This window comes from Cupressus sempervirens, chromosome 9 (assembly GCF_028749045.1).
Source record: "Cupressus sempervirens isolate cs-2001-9-10 chromosome 9, ASM2874904v1, whole genome shotgun sequence".
In the NCBI taxonomy this organism is placed as follows: Eukaryota; Viridiplantae; Streptophyta; class Pinopsida; order Cupressales; family Cupressaceae; genus Cupressus; species Cupressus sempervirens.
The window spans coordinates 449,081,763-449,103,288 of record NC_143126.1 but is presented as its reverse complement, the minus strand read 5'-3'; the positions used below and the strand labels follow the sequence as shown (position 1 = coordinate 449,103,288).

Genomic DNA, 21,526 nt, shown 5'->3' with positions numbered 1-21,526 from the left:
TGGGTCGGGGCAATGTTTGGTGTATGAGTGCTATCCATAGCTTCATTTGCACAACACCAAAGATTATAAGATGTTTCCTGACACCTTTGCCATGAAAATGGTAAGGATATTACAAGGGACACCTGCTAAGAGGCTCTCATCAGAAGCAAAAGAAAAAGTCAATAAGTATGGGACTTGGTTCATCCAATTTCTGCAATTCACATATATTAAAGTAGCAGGAAGCTCAATATGTCCCACGAGACTTCCAAGGTACACACCTGACAAGGTAGTTTTGATGGAATTGGCTAGGCAACTTGAGCATTATGAGAAAATGATGAAACTTAAAGGTGAGACAAGGATTACCTTCTCATTTGGAATTAGCAATGATAGTTGCCCCAATCCTGTCGCCTTTGCAGCTACGGAGAAAGAATTAGAATGGTATCATCTAGCATGGTATAAACCAAGGCAAGGATTTGATCCTAATGGTCTTATCAAGGCATCTCACGAAAAATACATTTAAACATGTTCCTACTATAGAAGATTTTTGGGCTAATGTCGAGGGTGACTTTCATGTGAGAAAGCTAGCTTTCTCAAGATTGTCAGTGAACATGATGAGGGCAATCAAATGGAGAAGTCTTGATATTCCCGATCAACTAGAAGATGATGAAAATGTGCCAAGAGAAGATTATGATACAGTGGATGGAACGGAGTTGAGTCCAATGCATTGGGATGATCATCAGGACCCTTCCTTGGAGGCAGTTACAAGGGCAGTGGATCAGCACACTAAGTTGTGGTACAATGGGAAGTTGAGGAAATTACAAAGTCAAAGGATACACCTTACTTATGAGAAGATGAAAACAAAGGAAGGTCCAGCAAAGTCAGTCGAACAGAAAGGTGGAGGCAATAGCCAGCAACAAAGAACAGTTAAGAGCAAGAAGAGGTGTTTGGAGGTTGAGAAAAGTAAAGAACATCAGGAACCTCCAACAAAGAAACAGAATGTAGCACCATCAAGGGAGAGCATAATTGAGGCTAGACGCCAAGAAGATAATACAAGTGGATAAGGGGCTGTGGTAAAGGTGAGCTCTGATTCAGAATCAAGTGGTTACAGTGACAACACCGAGTACTCTCCTCTCTCAGAGAACCGACATGGAGAAGATGTGACAGTCTCTAGTGAAGAAGAGGATAGGCCAACTGATATTGAGGAAATAAGCCAGGCACCCGAGGCCATTGGTGATGCCTTGCTAATTGAACCAAATCCAAATTTGGGGAGATGCACTGCACCACTATGGTTAAGGTAAATGCCTATGCCAAGAGGCGAGGTAGTGACAGCCCAAACAGTTGAAGATATCCGAGGATTAATGGAAAAAGGTGATAGCGAGAACCAAAAACCAATTGCAAAAACGATAGCAAAGGTAATCAAGACCGACAATGATGGTCACCAAAGAGTTCAAATTGATATACCAACGGTTAACAAGGCATTGGATGAGATTGTAGCTCAGGAATATGAGATAATTGAACATAACTTGGGAAGAACCACACATGACATGGAATGTGAGGAGATCCAGGAAGGCATGGTTTCAATCAGAGAAAGGTTGAGGAAGGAAAACGAAAAGAATGTGAAGTTGGAGGCCAAAAATAGGTATTGGAGAGATTGCCAGCCTATCCAACAGTTGCACCAAGAAGCCCTTCCACAAGACAACGGAAGCAACATAGAAGAGATATCGGCTCAATTGCATGAAGTCAAGGATTGGATCCATGATACAATCCAAGATGGGCGAAATTTCTTGCCTTCCTTTGTCTCGACATCCAGGTCATTAGTGGCTATTAGAGATAGATATAGAATATTTGAAGGTGAATGGAAGGATTTCCTTCCAGTCAAGGACTTAGCCATTCCCAGGCTACAAGCATTCATTGAGCTACCGAAGAAATATTTGGAAAGAGCCAAGTTGGTAGATGAAGGAGGATTGAGTACGATGGAGTCTTGGTTTGTTGCCTTGACTATCAAATCGAGAATACTTGAAGAGGTACAGAACGAGATTACACGGCACAACCCAAGCATTGACACTTCCATTTCAACCATGATGAGCGATATTGGGGCTATGCTTGATTTTGAAGATATCAAAGAGGAGAACGTCAATGAGACAAAACTTGGATCGAGATTGGATGAGTTGGGGAAGGTTGTCATCAAGAAGAAACATTTGGGCACCTTTGCCTCCCTCAATGCCTTTATCGGATATGCGAAAGAATATAAGAAGGATCATGAGAAAACACTACAAGCAGCGAGCAACATAATAAATTCAGCTGAGCTCAAGATCAAACATACACTCTGCCCTCCCATGAAGGAAGTCAATGACAAGCTAGCCAAGTTCATAGCTTTGGCTAAAAAGATGAAAGAAAGGGGTAGAACAATATTAGATCATTTGATGTAAGCCCAAGTGGCAAATTCTCCTTCTTGGTTAGGATAGGTGTCTGATTCTGATTGGCTACCATTTTGGTGCCTTCTCATTGCTTGCCACTTTTTCTTTTTTTTCATTGATCCATTAATGAGGTGGCGTCTTCTCATTGGCCGATGGGGTGGCAACCTTAATTAGGGTTTCTAGGATCCAATCTAGATCATTGGTTTTGCCTCTTAATCTCTACTGTTGGTTGTAATTTTGGCCTCTATATAAGGCCATTCGCTCTCATTTGTAAAGGGTCGAAGAAAATTGTTGCTAAAATAATACCAAAATTGCCTCTCTTTATCATTGTTGTGACTTGCGTGGTGATTAAGAACGTTTCGTGTTATTGCATGGTTTCTACTTCCAAATAGTTAAAGTTAGATTTCCTTTGAAGTTGTTAAAGTAGATTTCATTTTGAAAAAGTTGCTAAGTAAGAGTAAGAGTAGATGGATTAGTTGCATGGTGATATTAGTGGATGTTTGGTAGGGATCTTTAGACTAGGCCACTAGCATCCTAGTGGTTGGTTAGGAAGCCTTGCATGGTAATCTAGTCATTTTCCCTTGAATCATTACATCTGTGGTGATAGAGCCGCTAGTTAGCTTTCATTAGATTCGATCCCTGTCCATTTGCTAATCTTCCCATTCATAGTAGGAGTAGAAAAGCAAGTAGTTGATTGGTCGGATTTCATTTTAAGAAAGTTAGGAAGGTAAAAGTCATTGGAACTGTTAAGTACCAGAATTTGCACCCAGTACTGAACTAAAAAAGTTCAGTAAATCTGGCATAACATGGGAATCACTTCTTGGTGGGACAAGCGATTGAAGTGAAACCTCCGATTTCTAAGCCGGCTCCTATTGGGTATTCAGTGATATTCCATGATCCTAATTTAAACTTGTCAAAAAAGGGGAGAAATTATTCGAAATAAACCTAAAACCTACAGTCTAAACTAAGACATGGGTGATACGCCAAAAGTGATGAAAGTTTGGGGACAAAATGACAGAGAAGGACTATTCAACTACTTGAAGTACAAACAAAACACTTCTTTTTTGTAAATATTTGCATAAGTAATTTGTAATAAGGTTTGAGGAATGAATTAGCAAACAGAGGAATACCGATGCCTCTCTCTTACCAATTTCACCTTTAAAAACACAGATTACAACTTGCAAATAGACTTACTCCTCTACAACTAGGAGCTGGAATGAGACAAAAGAATAAGGAACAAGAACAGTTCACTAATTGCTTTATAAAATCATTCTGATACTTCACACAGAACTGCAGAAAGAAAAAAAGTTCAAAAATTGACACAAAATAGCATAAACACCACTGTTGTCACCTGTATTAAACTTCCACAGTGAATTACAAACTTCTACAAATAAAAGTTAAGGACTCAAAACAGCCACAAACACTTCTATGCATAATCAGAACTACCTAAAATGAGTTCAAAAAGCTCCCTAAATACAATCCTAGCACTTCGGTCGGATGCAGAAAGATAGCCCAAAAATGAGGACTTAATAACTCATGAAATCAAGTCCTATCCCTGAAAAAACTCCACTAACTCATAATGAACCCCATGACTCACTCAAAACCGCCCCAAAATGCTCTAACAGGTCATAAAGACCCCTCAACTGCCATAATGAAGTCAAACTCGACCCCCAAATTCCCTCCTAAAAAGGCTCCTAAAGTTTTCATTGACTCCATTCAAGGACCATAATACATGGAATTAATTCAATCACCACCCTCTTTTTGCATTAAAATAGAAAAAATATTTAATGACTTATAAAATTATCATTAAAACATTTTTCCTTTACAATATTAGAATTTATGCGAAAGAAAATAAATAAGTTAAATACCCATATCCTAAGGCATTGCATAAACACCCCCCCCCCCTCACTATTCAATACAAAACAAAAATTTCTCAAAAGGGATTAAAATCCCATGCATAGCCCGCGGACTCCAAAACTAATGAAAAATGGAAAAATGGCGCTATATGGTTTCACAAGCCTAAAACTCCTTTTCATTTTTTTACATTTGTATTCGAAGTATCTAGAATGGTTGCGAGGGAGAAAATAAGGGTTTCTAGTTCTTAATGCATATTCCTGTAGCCACCATCACGTGAATCTTTGCTGGAGCTGAAATGAAGCTCGACAGAGTTTTGAAGCCACCATTGTTATTCGCTGGAAGGTATCCTGAAGCATTTGATATTGTTTTGCCACTGTTAGAGATGAATTTCTTTTACAAATATTGGGTTTTCCTTTATTGTTCACTGCCATTGTTGAACTTGCTGTAATCTGAAGCTTGTGTTTAAAATATTTTTCGTTTTGCTTAAAAAGTTTTATTGCTTCTGTTTTTAACATATGCATATGCTGCTTGACTTTGGTGTTTCTTTGCTTCCTTATTGCAAGCTAACTGTGGAATAGAACCATATTCAATATGTTTAATATGAGAGGGTTCTCGATTACCAGAACTTTTGCTGTTGCTTTTGAGCCCTTCACGAGACATGGTTCCTTTTCCTTGAACTAATGAATTGGAATTGGTTCTTCCATGCAAAGACTTTGTATTCTCTTTCCTAATATCAGTAAAGCTGGGTCCTGATAGAAGCAAAGGATTTTCATGCAGGCTCCTGCGACGTCCTAAAGAAATATTGGTGGAATTTTGAATTTTAGCAAGTAAAGACGTCCTTGGTGATGATGATTCCAAGGACAAGCAACTGCTCACTGATGTAATTTTTTAAGGGTGTTTCTTTGTTGTGAAATTTTAGTTGCCAAGGAAATAAAAATTCAAATAATCTTGTGGATGATACATTTCTGACATCCCTGAATCTTGAAGGGCTTTCACAATGATATCATACATCATCTTCATTGTTTGACCCTGCCAGAAAAGTATTTCTTGCACAACTGAACTGGTAGGGACACCTTCTAGCCACATTGGTACCACAATGTAAACTGCAAACCTCTCATTTTTTCCTGATTTTACTTTCGACCTTTAAAGCTAGTTCCATAGGAATCATATTGTTTGCACCTGTATTCTTGTGAAATAACCAGTTGTAAGAAGACCCTATGAAATATTGTTTTTCAATGTAGATGAAGTGTTGTGCCAATCGGATAGCCTTAACATAAGCTAGCTATATGTATGCTCATATCAATTACCAGACTTTTTCCACAAACAAGATTCTGGATTTTTGCTTCTCTAGCAGACTTTGGAAAACCTTTGACTAATCCAGAGTCAGTAGAACAAAAAACCTGCACATGCCAAGTTTCTGGGTCATCTCCATCTGAAACCCACAGATGAGGGTCATAATCAGGAGTGTCCATTGTTGGGCTGCGTATCCATGACATTTGATTCAAATTGATGAGGGCATCATCATACCATCTAGCAATACTTTTAAAACGCCTACCAATATTAATCCATTTTGTTGCTTTTCGCCAGCATTGCTCAAAATTTGTAAGCAAATCATATGCAGCAGGACCTTCTATTTTGCAGTGCATATCATGCCAGGGCTCCCTCAGGCCAAAACTATACCAAAAGTCCCGAGACTCCAAGCACATAGCAGACCTTTAGAAGAGTCAGAGAACATTGGCAAGGAAAAGCTAAGATAGCTAAGAATGAGTTTGGCTGCTCCAATTCTCCCTTCAGACAGCATATTGACATCTGAGCTCAACCATACTTGATAATGCCCACCCTCTGTACTAATTATCTCCTTGGGCAAGGCTGGGGTCAAATTTTTCTTGGGTACAGCTTTCATTGTTTACTATTGAAAGAACAAAAACTGCATATAGTCCATCTCCAAGTTTTAAATCATCTAAGTACTCCACTTCCCCTGTCCAAGACTCATGAGAAAATTGTCGGGCTTTATATCTTGATGAAGGAAATTCTTGTTGTGGACATATTCAAATCTTTTAATTAGCTAATCAGCAAGTATCAATACAGTTTCAATGAGAGCTTTCTGTTACAGTAATTAAATAAGTCTTCAAGGCTTGGCCCAAGTAGATCAAGTACCATAACATTGTAATCACCTTCAACACCAAACCATCTTATATTCCTCCACCTTGCAGCATTCTGTTTACTTTGGACTCATACAATAACTGAAGATGCTTAGTCTTCACACTTTTTCAGTTTAATGCTAACTTCCTCATGATGACCATCAAGAGTATTATTATTATCAACCATGCTAGACAAACCATTTATGGGAACTTCAATAATTGCCGAGTCGTTCAAGCTTAGTTCATCTTGCTTTGCCTGCTGATTTGGACATTGATTTTTGATGCAAATTTGAAGTTTGCTCTTTTGTTATAGCACTAAAAGCTCTTTGTTGTTTTTAATGTTACTGCTGCACTACCCTCCACTTTCGTGATATTTGAAGGAGTATTTCATGAGGTTCAAGCACGGGCTCGTGACACTCATGAAGCTACTATCCTATGATTTGCACCTACTGCTTGTGAAATCAACATGCTTGTTCTAATTATAATGAAAGATTTCATATTTAACATTATATTTCTGCACTTTTCCTCACTTGAACACTTCGAATATACTTTACTAGTTTTTATATGTATTCAGAATAGGAAAGATATTGCATGTGTGGGTATGTAGTTGTAGATAATCAGTCATTGCTTAGATCTTTCAAGATCTAACCCCACTTTTTCCCTATGCAGGAGAATGAAAACTCGGAACTGTCAGATCGAGAGCTGGACCAGGGGCAACATCGAAGATCATATAACTAGTCAATCACTAAAAAGACAATGACTAGTTACCTCTAACTCTTCATTCCTGTGTTATATTTTTCTTGTTCTCAATATGTATGAAAGACAGTAGTTAGACTCACGACTTGTGTGGGATATTTCATTTCCACCATTTTTCCATTCATTTCATACTTTGTAAAAATGAAAATTGTACATTTTAGTTGATGATTTATATAGTGAACATTGTACATCCTTTTGCTCATGATTTTTTATAATTGCAAAATGATGAAATGTAAATGAAATAGAAAATGAATGTTTTCTTCTGCAATTCCTTCTGCAGTGTTACTTAAAGTAAAATTCCAGCATGTGTAGAATTTTAGTAACAAGAACATTATTGCTCCATCATCGCAACCCTCAACATTATCTGGCACTATACCCTCCATCACCGCCACTATCAACATCATCTAGCACTCATACAATATCATCACCATCGCACAAAAAATCCAAGTCATCCTTGAGTGAACAATGTAAGGCCGCTTACGTGATTACTAGCAAATCACATTGATATAACTGAGTTAGTTTCCACAGGTGTTGATATAACTGAGTTAGTTTCCACAAGTGTAAGGAACATTGGAGTTTTTCTCATGTCTTCATGAGTATTAACTTTTCAAGAGAGGAATTGAGTGTTTGATATCCCATATCAAGTATTCAATTACTATATGTTATGTAGTGGTACAAAACTAACATCAACAACATTGAGCAATTATTCCAGCATGTCACAAATGAAGCGCTAAGCAGCATTTCTTCTCCGTCATTGAGCACAATAATCTAATCGTTACTTAGAGTTAGTGATGAGAGTATCATTGGCAATCACAAGACAAGTGGAGTAATCACGCATAGACGACGCATTCTATATCAAAGAATATTTTTGCAAGTGAATGCGGAAACAAGAATCTAGTCAGAAAAGGATGCCAATTGGGAGGCCAACAGGGAATAAATATTCTACCAGGTGGTGACTAATATTTACTCGGTAATTCCTTTGCATGTTTCATGTATGATGCAACTGAAAAATGAGGAGAATTGTTTCATAATCTCTCCCAGCAGTAGACGACAATTGTGGAGTGATAATATATGGTGACAGTCACTGAATTACTCTGGGCAATGAATATAAGGTCAGATTTTGTGTCATTACAGTGTGGTGGTTGGTTTCAAAACAAGATTTCCTTGAAACCAATGCAACTGGTGGGATTTCCTATGTCAACATTATTGTATGCTTAACAGGTCTTATTTTTAAAAAATTACAGAGGTGAACTTGTTAATGTCATAGCTTCTTGTGTTGGTGAAAATGCTAGCCTTCCCGACGTTGGTGTAGAACGATATGTTTAATCATTCCTATATTCAAGTAGAGGTGTCCATTTGGTGAAGGTATCTGTTGTTGTCTGCAATTTCCAGAGTATCGTGTTTGTATTCCTTGGGTGAAGTCATTGAAGATTGCCACTAAAGCATCTCTCCTGCTAGTGACAGAATTAGTGCCAAGAATAATTACAGGAAGAATTTGGACTGGGCATCTATTTGTGCTTTATTGAATGAAATTCCAAAAACAATGTTTCCAACTTAGTATTCATGCCACTAACAAAAGGAAGAATAATCTGTTCAAACGAGTTTTGAAAGAATGGGAGCAGTTGTAGACTTCAAGCAAGCATATTGCCATTTACAAAGTGCAGCCAAGTCAATGTTTCTCTAGGAGAAGAGACGCAAATTATGAACAGTAATGGATTCTTTGGACGGAGGTTCAGACATTGGCATCTATCAACACTGTGAGGAAGTGAGTGGTGCAACACCGGAGCATATTGAATGAACTATGCTAGTTTCAAGGATACCAGGGATTAGTATAGAGTCAAAAGTTGACAAAACTCTAGCATAGAATTTTGGTTGTGGTCATTCGCAGTTCATTGCAAAGAGCGCACTTTATACAAAAGACCAATAGCTTCTAGCATATTGTTATGCTTAGAAATTGTAAATGACATTGCTCGAGTTTGAATCTAGTTGAAGTAAAGGGTTGTAAAGGTTAAGGCAAGTGAACTTGTTGTGTCAGCGAGTCCTATTAATCTTTAAGATTGTGTTCTCCACTATATAAAGGAATCACTGAATGACGTAGAGAGAACAAGCTGATGTCATAGAAAGAAAGATTTTCTGAGCAAACAAGAATCGTTGATTGAGTTGTCTGATGAAGTGGAGAGGTTGAGTAATTACGAGTGTAGTACTGACAGATTGCTTTTGAATAGTGGCAAGTGTCTTTGACTAGTCTCAACATATAGATGTCAATGCATTCATAACTATCAATATATGTTGTGGATCAACATAGATCACAATCTTATAAGGAACTAATCTACAACAGCAAATGTACATCTGATTAAGAACAGGATGCATCAAATCCTAGATAACATGTATATTTCAAGGGTAGAATATAGTTTTTTGTTAGATTCTTAGTAACAGGATAACAACATTCAACAATGGGAAAAGATTTGAACAAAATCTTGAAAGGCACTATGAAACTACAAGAGCACTTAACCCAGAATTCAGAATCCATTATAAGAGTAGAGATACTCTACATTTATGGAGAGTATAAAGAGCTTCCTACCCGAAATCATAATGATTTATCATTCAATGATTACTTGGATTTGCATCTAGAGCAGCAAAATAAGACTGAGATGGCAAAGAGGGAGTATTCGGGATTGGTTCAGGATCTTCTTGCAAGGGTCTAGGGCACAAATGTGTACGCGGAACTTCCAAAAAATCATGATCAGCGAATAGAGGTTCTTGGAAAAGAAGATCAGTCAACTACCACCAGTTTACAACCTTCCAATGACCATGTAAAAGATGTTACACAGGGTGCAAGTTTTTATTTTGGTGAATTGGAGGTTAGTGTTGACAAGCAGGCTGATGAGGACAATTGCACACAAGGTAATACTAGATTGGAATTTTATTGTAATGAACCATATATTTCCTACGCCCATGACAGGAATTCAAAAGAACAATCCAAGATGACACTATAAGATGTTGAGTTGTATCAACATGATAATAAAATGCATGCATTTAGAAACCAGCTGAGGGTTAACGAAGAAATGGTTGTGGCATCTTTAGTACGCTATGACAGCACTCACAAGATGGTTGAGGATCTCTACAGGAACGTTCAAAAGGGAGCGGAAGAAGAATGGTTTGTTTCTAATTTGCAAGTGATCAAAACAGCTCTTGAAACTATGAAATCAGAATATTTGCATTTGCTTTCCGACAAGGATAACATTCTCAAAATTGCTGAAACACATGTCGATCAGCTGAATAAAAAAAGGAATGAGATTAAGGAGCTCAATAGAGGGCTTAAGGAAACCCAAGATGCATTAAATGATGCTTGGATTTCACTTCAGGAAGCAGAAAATCAAATTAGGATCACGAATCACTCTCAGGAATAGGAGGATAAAGAGAGGTAGGAATTTTCCTTGAGGTAATTGATGAACTTGATAGCATTCAACAAACATATGCTTTGGATAGTTGCCCCAAACAATCAAGTTCCAAAACTTCAGAACACGTTCAGCTTATAGACAACCCTCTATTTGAGGTAGACGCTTTTTGGATTTCCGATAACACACTTTTCAAGATAGAGGAGAGAGTTACTCTTGGATTCCAAGAAGAGGATGATCTTGACTTGAGGAATTTGAATCAAGCTACAACTCTTAATAGCGAAACCTAGTCACAGGATGGGAGTGGTGATTTGGCTACGGTTGTGCCTCATTGGATCAGTCCTAGTAGGGTTCCCGATTTCACACCGTACAAGAGTTGGTTCGATTGCATACATCAACCTTTGGATAGTTTTTGGTGTAGTATTGAGGAGAGTTATATGTTGATCATAGGGAATGCTCTTTCAACTTCATTCTTATTCATAGTATCTATGTTCTCAGAGATTCTCTAGATTGAAGATGACAGTTTGGTATTTGTTGTGCCCACGGTGTTCCACTCAATTTTTATGCAGCTTGTTTATTACGTCATCTATTTAGGTTGGGTTATAATGACCTGCTAGGTTATGCATAGTTCACTGATACATTTCTATCGTATCATATCGGCTAGTTATGACAACAGGGTTTGGGATCCAGGTGTTGATCATATGTATTTATGGCTTGTTGAGGACCTTGTTGCAATTCTTCTCAATTTGAGGTTGGATACAATGATGATCAAAGTTGTTTAGTTTACAAGTGCAAAGTTTTTTTAGAGAATTATATGGGATCCAAGGATCTAGTTGAGAGATAGATTGCAGAGTAACATCTTGCTTTGCAGTGTGGCTGGAATTGTTTTCAATTTGGACTACAGGGCTACCTGCAGACTCGTATGAGATCTTGGTATGATTGCTTCAGGACAAGCAATTTTAAGGAGGGGAGATTTGTAATGTCCCCTTTTTGGTACATTAGAAATATTGAAGTCTTATTTTATATAATGTTAAAATTGACTATGAGAGCATACACTCAATATATTAAAAGGTCAATTAATGTTATAAAGAGGGCAAAAGGTCAAGAAGGAATAAGACAAAATGTCAGAGGGAAGTTGAAGAGTCACAAAGAAATAAGACGAAAGCCAGAGGGAAGTTGATGAGTCTTAGTTTGTGTATAAAAAAGGGAAAGAGGCTCATTCCGAGGCATGCTTGATTTATTATTCCAGATTTCAATTCTCTCTTGTGAGAGTATTTGAAAAGCTTCAGCTTTCAGCTAGTGTGAGTACGTAGCCCCTCATGCTAGAAGACAGTGGACGCAAACCCATTGTTCGGGGAGACATCAGTTCAGGTGTTTCATATGCGCTTACAAGTTCTTATTCTAGTATTCCAATCTGATTGTTAATCTGTATTTAAGATTGGGTTTTTCAGTGCTGGTTATTGTATTGCTGTTGTATAATGCAATAACGTGTTACGGAGTTGTACAAGAGTTTTCTAGTTTTATATTATTGGTTTGTGACATACTTTCATATGTACAAAACTTGAATAGTATCTTGGAAAGACAATTATTTTCTTGTGGAGAATCTGCTGGTTAATTGGTGTATTGTATTATATTTGTCCATGTTGAGTTTGAATATTATATTTAAGAAAAAGTTGGTTAAATTTTTATTGGGATTTATACTGGTTTTGATTGTGCTGGAATACATCTGCAATGCTTTAGTTCTAAATTTATTGTTGAAAGAGAAATCTAGTAAATATCTAGTTTGGGATAGTTCAAGATACCTCTCAATAAACAAGGACAGAGGAATGCATTATAATTTATGTCTTACCAATTTTGTTTTCTCCAACATTGTGTCCATGCTATCACAGACATCCCCCAAGCATGGTGCATCAGTATCAGCAAACCAACTCATAGACATAATACATTTGGTACATTCCAATACCTAATCCACAAGAACCCACCAATCATCATCCAAAATCATTGTCTTCACTTTTTGGGTTCTCACTATATTGGATTGCTTCCAAATACCCCATTGGTTGCTAAAAACCATCTATGACAATGCCTCTTTCACCCTCACAAGTCATCTAAGAACTACTGTGTGAGATGCAAACTAAGATTCAGCCACCTAAGAACATGTTAATAGTAAGTTATTAACACATCTCACAAAAATATATTTTATTCAATTATCTAAAACATGACATAAAATGAGATAAGAAACTAAATAAACTAATTTTTTAAATTTACCTTCAATGATTCCAATCTCAAGAAAAATCTGAAAATTGATTGTGACATATGATGGTTTGTCACAAACATCAAAATCTCCTCACCCTCATGTATTTGTTTACCCATTCCATTTGGGTGTCATTTGTTTGCTTCACCAAATTGATTGAGTGGACGATGCATAGTGTCCAAAAGGTATGATTATATCTAGCCTCTACCAAAGCAACTACAGCCCTACACACCTTTGCATTGTCTGTAATTACTTGGACAACATTATCATGATCAACCTCCTCTATGGAATCAATGAGAATCTTGGCAATACTCTGCATCTTTTACTTCCCCTTCATAGTCAACTACCCTTAAAAAGTTGACCCTTTGGGGGACACCACAATTATACTGATTAATGGATAGATTTTGCAATCTTCCCATCCATCAGAAACAATAGGCACACTTGTTTGAACCCAAGGATCTCTAATTGATTTTAGTTGGGCCTCCATGTGTTTTCTTTCTTTATGCAGTTATGGAGTAACGTGGTGCACCCCTTTCCAAATCTAGGACCTATGTAACCAGAAGGTGAATTTTAGTGATGTCACCATCCCTCTAATAAGATGATCTCACTAAGTTGAACAGTCTTCCATTCACATAGAGGCACCAGCAATGTTTTCATCATTAATATTGCTCGCCTCATTTTGAAATGTCTTATCTAATGGACCTCTCTTGCAAGTGGTGATTTTTGGTTTGTCTACATCTTCAACCTCCCTAGAAGGCATAGGCAAGAAAGGATGTCTAGAGGTTGGTTGAGTGGGTGATGTTATTTTTTGTTGTTTCCCGAAACTATAACCACCTTGTTTCCCTTTTGCAACCAATTTGTCAACATCGTATTCTTTTATGAGTGTTATTTGTCCAGCTCAGAACCCCCTCTTGTCTAACCCTAGGGCCTCACATATATTCTTTACCCCTAGAGCCCGAAAAATGAATTTTGACTCGATAGTAGGAGCTTCTATATTGTAAGTTGCAAAAATCACATTTCCAAATAAGCCCTCCACCTCTAGAAAAGTGAGAGACTCTTGTAGTGTGTTTCCATAAAGGAGACGCGTTGCCAATTTTAAATTTTTTAGAACCTTGCCCACCCACTGAGCTTTAGTATTCATTGTTGCAATCTACAAAAAATGAAAAAAATTTTACTTCAAGACTTCTTCAGAAACATGAAAAAAATATAAAACTCATCAAAAACTTGAAACAATTTATCGAAAACTAAAGGATATGGTTGAAATGCACACCTTGAACACTCAAATCGGATTTGTGGACGGTATTTGGCACTCCACAATCAATCTCCTTGAATAGAATCACCCCAGTTCAAACTGGCAAGATAGAGAGAACAAATGTGAAATGAAATGTGTTTGGAGAGGCTTCATATGGGGTTGTTTTAGGGTTAGAAAGGAAATAATAATAAATATAATGTATTTTGGGCCCAATTTAACTTTTTGGGCCACTAGTTCAAGCGGGTTCTCGAAGGGTCTTCCTAGGTCCAAACTGGGTCTATGTAGGGTTTGCACCAAGACCTATGGGTCCGCACGAGCCTGTGTGTCAAAAATAGAGGTCTCACAAGTTCGAGTGAGAACCCTACATAGACCCAGCCTAGACCCTTGTGCAAACTAGAACCCAATTTGCAACTAGAAATAATTTTGGGGTGCAAACTGAGTAACACAGCAAAAACCAATTTAAATCAACGAACAAACAAACTGGAAACATTATTTTTGGGTGGTGTTGATTGCTTATCAACATGGGTGATCCTGCACCAAACACGTTAGGTAAGAAATGTGTGATCATAGGCTAACGATATGGGGTTCAATTTTAGAACTACTCTTCTAGATTGTAAACAACCTATAACATACACCATTGTTGCATTAGGTACATGAGAAGTCTTATTCCTTCACCTCTTCCAACACTTTGTTGGGACACTTGCCAACCTCCTCCACCAAGTGTATCCTCTTCTCCTGTTTCCTCTTATGGACTCTAGCCCACTGTGGTCAGACTTCCTGCACCAATAGCTCTGCCTTCTCCTTTTCCTTCTTGTGGGCTCTATACACCTTACGTTGTCCTCCTCCACCAATGGTTCTCTCTTCTTCTCCAAATATTGTCTACTCTCCTCTCCTTCATGGGATCCAACCCACCACAGACTGAACATTCCACCTCATTGTCAACATTCTCTACCAATTCTACATGCAAACACACCATAATCCCTTACAAATCTACAACATTCACTTGCACTTACTCTGTAACTTCTACATGCCAATATGCAGTATCTTCTCTTTTCACCTCTGTTTTTAAAAACTAGGAAAAATCAATTACCTCCTTAGTTGTTGCAACCTTCTCTCCCACTTTCCATCTTCTTCATCCCCTCATGTTGCGTCTGTAACTTCCTTATGTTGCTCAGGTAAATCTTCAATCAATCTAAAGAACTCTTCAATCTCCGTGATCTCCTCTCCAAGAAATGTGTCATCCTCTTTCGATCATGGTTCAAATGTTGAGTTCTCACAAAACTTTGTGACAACCTCTACCTTTCCAACTACTTCCTCTTACTACCTCAACCCACAAGGTACTTTCACCTCCATCATTTTCTTTCACTAACTAATAATCCATTGTGATTGCTTCCTTCGCTCTTCTCTCTTCATTTATGTGGTCTACTCTCACTTCTCTCGCCTTCTAGATGTATCTATTTTTCTGCATCGGGATTTCCTACATCCCATAGCTTCTTTCCCAATATCACTTCCAAAACACAATCAACACAAGCCTCCTCATGACCCAACTCCTCTTCTTCGAGCTTATCCTTTCATCTACTGCAATCTTTCTCACACATTCACTCTCTTCTTTGTGGCTTCAATCTCTAAACCAATTGAGATTTCGCATACTTGTAGTGATCCTTTTAAACCCTCCACAAGTGCTTCACACTCTCGAGTGCAAAGTGCCTCACAATCAGCAACCTATTCATACAACTTCACTCTTCACTTGCAAGTCCTAGCACATGTTGCCTCATATCCAATGCTTGCACAACTCTAGTCTTCACCCTCAGGTCCTAGAGTAGACTACCTCATGTTTCGCAACTTGTCCACATGCTTAGGACCACTAGTTCTAATATCATTTGATGCAAGATAGAAACATCACTAGCTATACACATTCAAACACAAAACTCAAAGACACTAAACAAGTGCAGAGACTCTCTACATTTAAACGAACAATTAGATGGCATAACCATAACAATTCATATCAAATTGGCAAAAATGATATTTACAAATACATCAATGGCCTCTCAACTCTTCATATTTGCCTACATTTGTATATTTCTTTTACCTACACACTTCACATTTTTTCTTCTTATTAACACCACACTATCTTCTTATTTCTACAATGGCTCTTCCTTTGTTGCCCCTTACATGACTAAGCCACCTCCTTTATCTACAATAAGGTCTTTCTTCCACTTTTACCCACCAACTCCCTCTCTAAATAGCTTCTCTATCAATCCTTGGCACAGCCTAATGCCATATCAAAACATATGAACTTGTTAGGAATAACAATCCACTCAACACAACTAAGAGGGGGGTTCGTGAATTGGATGCGTAATATTCGTAAACTTTTTAATTTCAACCAAATCACCAACAAGAATTAAAGAAGTGGAGAACAAGATATAAACCAACAACATAAGACACAAGATTTTGTTCTCAAGGAAAACCATGCTAAGGAAAGAAAACCCAATGGGGTCGATACTCACAAGATCATACACTAGTATAAAAATGTCCCTATTAGGAGACCTGACCCTGTTAAGAGTCGATACAATTACATCCAACACATAAGTCCTTGTTACAAGACAAATCCCTGTTAAAGGACTGAACCCCTATTAAAACAACCTTCAACCCTGTTAGGAGTTGATGAGAACAAAAGGCACTTGCCTGCAGCACAATTCTCAAAGGAGAAGGTTAAAGCCACCTTCAATGGACTCGCTGTCCAAATGAGAATCAATATAAAGGACTCACTGTGCCAAAGATGAACTGACTGATGACAACATCATTGCCTTTACAGTTCCATTGAAGAACTATTATAGATTCCACTCATACCTCTGTCAAAGCATCAGATCTATCTTCTCAGCTCTACTATGACCTTTCTCGCATCATTCCACAGCCTTATATCCATCCATACATACATTACAACAAAGGAATTACTTCCTTTATAAAGGTTATAATAACCGAATTAGGTTGGCCTATTAGGACTTCCCTAATACATATATCATCACATCAACCAATGCTATGATACCCATAGTATCAAATACAATTGTATAGCAATTTAAAACATTAAAACACATGCCACAATGCTTAATTCATGCTCGCCAATCCATATCACACGTTACAACACCTAGTGGGCTCCCAAATACAAATATGTAATTGCCACACGCTAGTGTTGACTACAGTATGACCAAATAGGACATAAGTTCCATACTGTACTCTAATTTAAGTCTTTTTCCATGACTGATGCTTGCATACCATAATTCCTGATAGCAACCAACTGATTCTCAAATTACAGTGATTAACTCGGGCATACTTCCCTGTCACATGCCTGTAACCAGTCTTAACCAAAAGAACTGTAACTCTCACAAATCAACACATTAAGCCATGCGCCCATAGACATAAGGTCAACACTCTCTCAACTTGATATAACAATGGCCAGATCACTGAAATGCCGAGCATTGTTCCTACAACTCTGTCCAACTGCCTGTAACAACCAGAATCACTGTCTGACTGAAAAAAAACAATATATATATGATACATATGTTCAAATCAATGACAAAACCTGACTGTGGACATCCCAAACAGCAACAATTCCAACTAATATCTAACAGAACTTTCATCACTTTGTGTGGCATTTGACCTTCCACTATAGTTCACTTCTTTTAAATCAAACAAAGCTGTAATGTAGCTGGAACTGCTAGCTTCAACTTGAGATTGGTCAGAGTTTCCTAAAGGAGTTTGCTATAGTTGTCTCAAGGTTCAGCAAGTGTTGCTCACAAAGATTAAAACAATCTGCAACCAATTATAAAATTCTACCTATTGGCTACAATATTTCTAGAGCCAGCATCTGTAACAATCATTTATTGATTATATCAGCTCCACACAATCTACAACTTAAGGGCAAATACTCAACAATATATTGGTGGCCTGCAAACCTCCAGATTCCCTATCCAGTGACACCAAAGACTTCCTGATTGGATTTCTTTATGGTCAAGATTTCATTTAGTACTATTTTCAAACATTTCAGTAGACATTATGCACATAAAAAGAATTAATGATAACTATATCCATGGATCCAAACAAAATGCAAACTCAATTTAATTTACTAATAAATATAGAAAACACGCCAAACGTCCAAAAGATGGGTTTTTAAGGCACATATAACTTTTTCTCTGGATGGGCAAATCTCTGTGCAAAGTATGGAAAAGCTTTCAACTACTGCTATGTTTTACTTTAAATTGAATGTTTGATTGACATATAGAAGTTCTCAATTGCTACTACGCTTTTTTGTACTATTGAATTTTTTGTTTGGCATTGACACATCTGACTATAGTCACCTAATTCTAAATATTCAGTTCATTCAGGAAGTCGAAACTTTGAATCTCCAGAATTTCCAATGAAAATTGACAGAGACATGTGCAAACCATAGTTACCCGATTCAAATAAATCAGTTTATTCAGGAAGCCAAGAAACTTTGAATGTCTGGAATTTTCAATAACATTAGGTGGATTTTCCATAGAAATTTAAAACTTTAGACCAATGGATGAGTTCTGCCGGTCCAAAAACCCCATATTTGCCGGGTTTAGTAACTAAGCATGTAAAAAGCTTGAAACCATTGTCATACCAAGTTTAAATTTTGCCTTGGCATTCAATGTTTTCAATTTTTTAGAGTAGTTTCTGATACTCAGGCAAAACCTACAAGATGTCAAAAAACATTATCTTTTTAAGAGTGTTAAGGATTTTACAATCCATTTTTTTAGTCTAAAGTAATTCACAAAAGAATTGTGAAATTTGAATAAAAGAAATAATATTGAAGCCTCCTGCAACTATGTATGGCCTATCAATAGAAGCTGTAGTTTTTAAGCTGAAGTCTCTAAAACAAATCTTTTCAAGAGTTTTTAAGCTTTCCACTTCATAGATTTTGTCTACGGTAATTCAAAAAGAATTGATAATAAAAGAGCTTCTATCGACGTCTCTTGCAACTATAAGTGGCCTATCAAGAAAAACTGCAACTTTTATGCTTAAGTCTCTAAAACAATCCTTTCTACTCTCAGCATACATTGAAATTTGAAATGCCCTTAAATATCGCTTCGCAATCTCAAGCAGGATATCAAATATTATTATATTCCAATACATTACGAGTGATGCCTATGGGCAAAGTTCACACCTTTATTTATATAATCTGAATTGGTTAAATTATTGTAACCCGTCTAAAAGCGAAAGTTGAATTTTGTCAAACCACCACAGCATTTTTGGGGCAACAAAAAAGCAAAAGTGATCAACCACTAGCTGGGCCCCGACAGAATTGTAAGTTCTGACAATTTCAATTGTACACATAATCCACACCAAAATAGCAAATGATGATTTTCAGGGACGTACAAAATGTTGTAAGAACAATTTGGGCTCCACACAGGAAATATGCATGTAACTTGGAATACAAACGAGAAGATCCGGAGCTCGAGTCTTAGCTTATCCATTCAAAACAACAGAAAAGCGAAGGTTTTCTCCAATCTGTGGATTTTCTCCTATAATGGAAGACTTGACCAACACATATAACTAAATCAGACCCATAAATACCGTCTGACACTGGCAAAGTCACTGCTATCCCTACTCTTCTTTTGAGGCAAGACATAAAAATCCTAGGGATGGTTCCTATCGAGAAATTCCTTACCTCAATTCAAACAGATAGAGCCAACTAATTCATTGTCAGGTTTAACTTTACAAAAGCGCTTTGAAATTGAATCCTTTCAATTACAAAGCTATGTAATACCCGTTGAGTTGCATTCATTTTAGAGGCAGTTTCCAACATGGTTGAAAAAAAACACAAATTTCTTCAAATAAAGCGCCAGGAGGATAGCCAGACCTTAGAATTGGGAACCTCTCTCTCGATCACGCCTCTCATCAACGATATCAAGTTCCTGTCTTCATTGGAAATGGGTTGAGTGTGAGTATGATCCGGGTTCCCATCCTCGTGTATCCCATTTTGGGTTGGGCTGGAGAGGGGTTCCATTTGCATTCGCTGCTCGGCAAATGGAGCGACGTTGCCGATGTCGGAACAATCATTTCAATGGTAACGTCTGCATATTAGGTGAAAAATTAATTTGTCTTAATGAGCTGCTAATAATGATTGGGAATAGACTTCACCACACACACCATTGAAGGCGAGATTGGCATTAATCGCTGCCGTGTCTTATGGAACAGCACAGCTAACTGCATAGTTGTCGTGTTACAACAGTTCATGATAATTCAACACAGGGTTTTTCAAGGGCACGCTTACTGGTTTTTTGACTTTTCACTGATGACGCCAAACCTTACATAGCTGGTACAGCTTTCCGATTTTTTGAATTTTAATTTCAAATTTGATGTGACCAATTTTTATTTATTTTTTTTAAATCATAAATTAGTGGAGAGGATAAATAGTTGAGCATCGTTATCTCTGTGCTTCTATCAGTCTTCATGGGAATCTCCTCAATTTTTAATACTAGTTTAGTTAGAAAGTTCCTTGTGCTACATATGGTACTACATAGCATGTTCTATACAAAGATGTCAAAAAAGTTAAAGACTAATAATTGTTTATTATGACATATTTAATTGGTGTTAATGTGGCATCAAATGATTTGTTGTTTTTCAGATCTAAGGAATACATTTCATCCAATAATCATTTTGATGTTCTTTTCTACGTATGAAGAGACAAAGAGAAAAAAAAAAAATTGAGGGCTTTTTCGAAGAATACTTTCTATAGGGAGTACAAAGTCTTTGCTTGATAGAGGGTGAAGATGACGTTTCTTTTCTACCTATCAAGAGAGAAAGCAAGAGTTTTTCAAGCTTTTGTGCAAATAGAAGGGTAGAGTTTTTTTAGGGTTTTTATAGAAACTGACAAATATTTTTTAAAGGTGTTTGTCATAGAGAAAGGTCTTTTGAGGGATTTTGAAGTCAGAGACAAAGTATTGGTGGGTCCTAACAGACATAAGCATGGTTGACATCTATTTTTCCTATTTCTCCTCTTTTGCTTTGAACATGGTTTATGTTGTTATAATCTATGTATCTTGATAATGGTTCTTAGCATGTTCTAATGATGCAACAAGTAAAACTATCAAACCCTTTAACCAAAAACATTCTAGATTTTTCAACAATAAAACCACCTTTTCTAATAAGGAAAGATAGGGTGTTAGTAAATAACACGTCTAGTATGCTTTGGACTAGCTATAATTGGTTATAGCATGCAAACCCTTGAGTCTTGGTTGAGGTGGTTATGTCAAGAAGGGGTAATGAAGTCTGAGAGTCACACATATTAGATCACAAATGAACTCAGTCAAGCTTATCCTAATGTGCAAACAAATAGCACAATTAAACCTTGGGCCTCAAGCTCTTGGTGGACAGAGCTTAATGGAGATAATGTGGTGGTAATGAAAGAGAGGTCAATCTTCATAAATCCAAAGCAGTGTGGAGGGGTCTTA

At 37.3% G+C, this 21,526-nt stretch overlaps 1 protein-coding gene across 1 annotated transcript in view; it reads right to left on the bottom strand.

Moving 5' to 3' along the window:
* The window catches only part of LOC149539247 (sec14 cytosolic factor-like), a 90,752-nt gene extending 70,626 nt beyond the window's left edge, over positions 1 to 20,126 (bottom strand). The window contains exon 1 of the mRNA XM_089800574.1: positions 19,933 to 20,126. Within this exon, the coding sequence (XP_089656700.1) occupies positions 19,933 to 20,085 (153 nt within the window). The 5' untranslated portion in view covers positions 20,086 to 20,126. The remainder of the gene's footprint in view (positions 1 to 19,932) is intronic.
* Positions 20,127 to 21,526: the final 1,400 nt, after the last annotated feature.